Source organism: Amaranthus tricolor, chromosome 7 (genome assembly GCF_026212465.1).
Source record: "Amaranthus tricolor cultivar Red isolate AtriRed21 chromosome 7, ASM2621246v1, whole genome shotgun sequence".
Classification (NCBI taxonomy): domain Eukaryota; kingdom Viridiplantae; phylum Streptophyta; class Magnoliopsida; order Caryophyllales; family Amaranthaceae; genus Amaranthus; species Amaranthus tricolor.
In genome coordinates, this window is record NC_080053.1 from 11,552,696 (window position 1) to 11,558,896 (window position 6,201).

At 36.1% G+C, this 6,201-nt stretch overlaps 1 protein-coding gene across 1 annotated transcript; it reads right to left on the reverse strand.

Annotated features, from left to right (window-relative positions):
* Nucleotides 1-4,954: 4,954 nt before the first annotated feature.
* LOC130818492 (uncharacterized) lies at nucleotides 4,955-5,791 on the reverse strand. The gene has a single exon (XM_057684662.1). The coding sequence runs from the start codon at nucleotides 5,789-5,791 to the stop codon at nucleotides 4,955-4,957; it is 837 nt and encodes a 278-aa protein (XP_057540645.1).
* Between the last annotated feature and the right edge of the window lie 410 nt (nucleotides 5,792-6,201).

The window sequence follows — 6,201 nt, forward strand, 5'->3', positions numbered from 1 at the left end:
TTCTCCTTTTGAAGATCCTACTCACTATCGGAGTCTCACATATGCATTACGGTATCTTACTTTCACTAGACCAAACATTTCTTATGCAGTCCAATAAGCGAGTCTCTTCATACATGGATTCACATATGCATAAACTACAACTGATGATTCGTTACATTCAGGGCACTCTTCATCATTTCTTCACCCTTAACTTTCATCCAAACCCACTCTCATTCCTTTATTGATGTTAATTGGGCATGATGCCCATATCCTCTTTGTTTTAACTCTGGATATTTTGTGTTTCTTAGCGATAATCTAATGACTTAATCTTCAAAAAGACAAGCTACCTTATCTCGTTTCAATGCCAAAGTTAAATATTGTGGTGTTGCTAATGGAGTCTCTGAATCACGTCTTCTCAATCATCTTCTAAAGCTTCATTATATTATCATGTTTCTAAAGCTAGTTTGGTGTATTATGGTAATATAAGTGCTATTTATCTATTTGGAAATCATATTTAACATCAACGCATTAAGCACTATCTGAAAAAATCAACGCATTAAGCACATTGAAATTGTTATTCATTTTGATTGCAAAAAAGTTGCTCGAGGCTAAGTTCGAGTATTTCATGTTTCGTCTAGATATCAGATTGTAGACATCTTCAATAAAGGCCTTTCTCTTACACTGTTCCAAGATTTTAGGGAGAGTCTCGGTATTTGTGAACCTCCTGCTTGCACTGTGGGGTGTATCAAAATATTCATAATATCCATCAGAATATTAATAATATCCTAAAGATATTATTTTATTCTTGCATATATGTTTTTATATAGTGATATATTTATATCTTGTAATCATCTTTTTTTTGGTAACTAAATATATTTTAATTACCTTAGCTTCCAAGATACATTTTATAATTCTCTTATGCTATGTTTGAAAATAATAATTTCATTTGACAATTTATAATTGACTCAAATTTAATGTTTGGCGAATCAATCAACTTCAATTTTGGATTTGAGTCAATTCCATTAATATTTTACTCTCATTTTAAATCTAAACCTCTGTAGCTCGAAACACCTACACCCCATTTGGTTAGTGGTACTAAATGGTGGTAATGAGAATGATTTATAATGTAAAATTTCATTAAAGTTTCATATTATTCCCATGGTAATGAAACTTTGATCACAAAAAAGTTTTTTGTTTACAAATTTTCATTATCATCTAATACCATCTCTTTTAATGGTAATGCATTGGAATGAATTTTATAAAGAAAATAAGATGATTGAAGTTAGACAAGCATAGCCATCAAGGTAGTTAAGAGATTTTTCAACCAAAATTGCACTAGTTTTTCATTCTCATTACTACTATTTATTACCACCTACCAAACGGATCGTTATTGTATTTTCAAATAGTGAAAACCTCCTTTGTAGAGCTCCATTTGATTTCTTCAAGAACTTTATTTTGTTACAATTAATATGCGGAAGTTGTCGTGGATTATTGATTTTGATTAATAAATATTGAAGATGCTAGTATGAAAAATAAAGAGGAGAGTTGATGGCTTTTGTGAAAAAAGGTTGTTTGTATTATGTGGCTTGGTTACAAATGAGAGCATGCAACACATATATATAGTGCTTCTATGTTGGTGCTTTCACCATCATTATGTTTCTAGTCTTTTCTACAACTTGTAGATAGTTCCAGACTATTAGCTTTAGGGTGTTAGTCTAGATAGTTCTAGGATATCATAAAATTTTTTTACTTACTTCTTGATACATTACTCCCTAGATTTTTCTAGATTATATTATTTAACACTCCCCCTTAATCTGAAAAATCTTGGACTCCTAGCTGTCTTCTGAATTTGATGAACTTTTCTGTTGGAAGTGCCTTGGTAAATATGTCTGCGAGTTGCTCCTCTGTCTTGCAGAATTTTAGCTTGATCTCTTGTTTCTCGACCAATTCACGAATGAAGTGGTGTCGTATCTCAATATGCTTTGTGCGACTATGGAAGACTGGATTCTTTGTCATGGCTATTACTGACATATTGTCACAATAGATGGTAGTTGCATCTTCTGTCTTTTGTTGTAGATCTTTGAGGATTCTTCTTAGCCATACTGCTTCACATGCCGCACTTGTCGCTGATACGTATTCTGCTTCTGATGATGATAGTGCTACCGTAGCTTGTTTCTTTGATGACCATGAGATAGACTTGGACCCTAGCTGGAACACGTATCCACTCGTACTTCTTCGATCGTCGATGCTTCCTGCCCAGTCACAATCCGTGTAGCCTATGAGCTTGTAGTCTGCTTCGGACTCGTACATTATCCCATAGCTTTTTGTTCTTTTGATATACCTGAGTATCCTCTTGGCTGCTGCTAAGTGAGCTTTCCTTGGTTCACTCATAAACCTTGAGATGATGCTGACTGCATGAACGATGTCTGGTCTTGTATTTGTAAGATATATGAGAGATCCGACTAAACTTCGGTAGATTGATGCATCCACCTTTTCTTTTCCATCATTCTTTGAGAGCTTCTTATTTGTAGCCACTGGTGTAGCCATTGGCTTACAATCGCTCATGTTGAATTTTTTGAGCATATCCTCGACATATTTTTCTTGTGAGAGAATTATTTTACCTGGACTTTGCTTTACTTGCATGCCAAGGAAGTACTTCATAGCTCCGAGGTCTGTCATTTCATATTCTGACATCATTGTCTTTTTGAAGTATTCTATCATCCTCAGATCGGTGCCTGTGTAGATTAGATCATCTACGTATAGGCATAAGATGAGAAACTTTGGCCCTTGGGTCTTGATATAGAGTGATGGCTCATTTGGGCTTTTTACAAAGCCATTTTAGAGAAGATATCCATCGATTTTGCTGTTCCAGGCCCGAGGGGCTTGCTTGAGCCCATAGAGGGCTTTTCGAAGGCGATACACCTTATCTTCTTTTCCTTTGATTATATATCCTTGAGGTTGTTTGACATATACCTCTTCTTCTAGCTCCTCATTGAGAAATGCTGATTTGATATCTAATTGATAAACTTGCAATTTAAATTGAGCTGCTAGAGCTAGGACTGACCTGATTGTCTCCATACGGACAACTGGAGCATATGTCTCGTTGAAGTCAATTCCAGGTAGCTGTGAGTATCCTTTTGCAACTAGACGAGCTTTGTACTTTTGAATGGAGCCATCTTCATTGTGCTTGATCTTGTAAACCCATCTGAGACCGATCATGTCCTTGTCTTGAGGTTTGTCAACAAGCTCTCATGTGTCGTTCTTTTCTATCATCTTAATCTCCTCGTTCATGGCTTCGATCCATCTTTCTTCTTGAGCTGCTTCTTCAAAGTTTTGTGGTTCTCCTGCAAAGAGTGCCATGATGGTGTGATTGCATTGATAATCTTCCAAGTAGCTTGGTGGACATCGATCTCGTTGTGATCTTCGAACTTGTTGAGCTGGGCTTGAGTGACTTGGCTCCAACCTTGAGATTTGTGATGTAGATGGACTTCTTGGGCTCCTTGATGGTGTTTCTGGATTGGTTGATGGTGATGGACTTGCAGATGATTGAGTTGGTGACTGAATTGGATCTTCTCCTTCATCTGGGCTTGGTGGTGGAATGACTTCTATTGGAACTTCAACATCGTTCTCGTTCCATTGCCATTGCGCCTTTTCATCGAATATGACATCTCTAGGAGATGATCAACTCCTTGGATTCGGGCTGATAGAGACGATATCCTTTAGACTCGTCACTGTATCCAATGAAGATACATTTTTCTCCTTTTCTGTCTAGCTTATCCCGATTCTCCTTCGGGACGTGGGCATATGCAATACGCCCGAAAACTTTGAGGTGCTCAACCCTTGGCTTTCTTTTGTGCCAAGCTTCATACGGCGTCATGCTTCTTACCGCTTTTGTGGGAGACCTGTTAAGTATGTAAATAGTTGTGTGGACAGCTTCTGCCCAAAAATGTTTAGGCAGATTTTTTCCTTGCATCATACTCCGAGTCATTTCAGCAATTGTCCTGTTTCTCTTTTCTGCAACACCATTTTGTTGTGGTGTGCGTCTGACTGTGAGCTCCTTTTTGATGCCGTGTTGTTTACAAAATTTGTTGAATTCATTGCTTGTGAATTCTCCCCCACGATCGGTTCTTAGAATCTTTATTGAATGCCCACTTTGTTTTTCTGTTAGGGCTTTAAATTGCATGAAGTGGGATAATGCTTCTGATTTTTTCTCCAAGAAATACACCCACATCATGCGTGAAAAATCATCCACAATCAACATAAAGTATCTTTTTCCGCCAAGAGACGGATTCCTGGTAGGACCCCATATATCAGCATGGACAAGCTCTAATGGAGCTCTAGCCCTCCATGATGAGGTTGGGAATGGTGATCTATGCATTTTGCCATAGATACAACCCTCACAAATTTTCTTTTCATTAGTGATTGGTGGTAGCCCAATCACCATTTCTCTATTTTTTAACAGTTTTAAACTGTCAAAATTTAAATGTCCGAATCTCAAATGCCACAATTCGGATTCATTCACCATTGTACTTAGGGCAATATTAAACTCCAATTGCATTTTAAGTGGAAAAATTTTATTGGGAGCCATTTTAGTGGTAGTGATTAATTGCACCTTTTTCTTATCATATATGTGGCATTGATTATTATCAAATTTTACCATATAGCCTTTTTGGACTAACTTACCCACACTTAACAAATTTTGTGCTAGCCTAGGGACATAAAAGACATCGGGGATGAATTTAGAGGAGCCGTTTTTTGTTTTAACAACAATTGTTCCTTTTCCGGCAACTACTTGGTTACTCCCATCACCAAGTGTTATTTGTGATTTTATATTTTCATCAAGATTAGCAAATGAATTTTTATTTCCGGTCATGTGGTTGGAGCAACCACTATCGATGTACCATGTGTCAGTTTGCTCTTCTTGAGCATTCAGACATGTGTAAAATAATTGATCATTATTTTCTATGAAATTAGCCTATTCCTTTTGCCGGAAATAACAATCTTTTTCAAAATGAGAGTGTCTAGTACATCTTTTGCATTTGTACCGACAATCTCTTGTATTATGATTGTTTTTCTTGCATAATATGCAATAAGAGTTGTTATCTCGGCTCCCTTGATTTTTATGATTTCCTCTCCCTCTACCACGGTTGTTAAAATTGCCCTTTTTTGGTTGAAAATTATTACCGTGGCCATTTATATTTTTTCCATTATTAGAAAATTTTAATTTAGCCTGAAAAGCTTGTTCAATTGGTTGCTTTTCAAATTTACGCATTCTTTCTTCATGTGCTAATAAAGAGCCCATTAATTCAGTCATGGTGAGTGAACTTAAATCTTTATTAGATTCTTCTATAGCAGCCACAATATGATCAAATTTTTTGGTTAAAGTTCTTAATATTTTTCGAATTATTTTAACATCTTCAATGGTGTCTTCATTGGATCGAATTTGGTTAACAATATTTGAGACTCGGTCGGTATATGATTGAATTGACTCATTATCGGTCATTTGCATACTATCAAATTGACCCCATAAAGATTGTAGTTTGAAGAGTATTACCTTTTCCGAGCCTCGATATTTTGTCTCCAAAGTGCTCCATGCCTCCTTTGCAGTTGTGGCGGTCATGATGGTTGGTAGGATCGTCTCATCTACTCCACGATATATTATAGAAAGGGCATAATGATCCCTTCTTTTGTTTTGCTTGTATTGACACTTTTTTATGTCATCCCAAGAAGCCTCTTCATTGGCATCTTTGGGTTGTTCATAACCATCTTGAATAATTTCCCATATATCTTGGGTAATGAAAATTGATTTCATTTGCATACTCCATTGATCAAATTTCTCCCCTTTAAATATAGGTACTCAATTAACTTGGGGATTAAATATGTTTGTGTTTGTGTTTGAATTGGGGTTAGGGGAGGCCATTTATATATATGTGGAGTTGGTATTGATATGAAATTTGGATGATATATGATTGAAAAAAAAGGCTTTGGATTAGTGGCTCTTGATACCAAATGTTAGAATTAATATGCGGAAGTTGTAGTGGATTATTGATTTTGATTAATAAATATTGAAGATGCTAGTATGAAAAATAAAGAGGAGAGTTGATGGCTTTTGTGAAAAAAGGTTTTTTGTATTATGTGGCTTGATTACAAATGAGAGCATGCAACACATATATATAGTGCTTCTATGTTGGTGCTTTCACCATCATTATGTTTCTAGTCTTT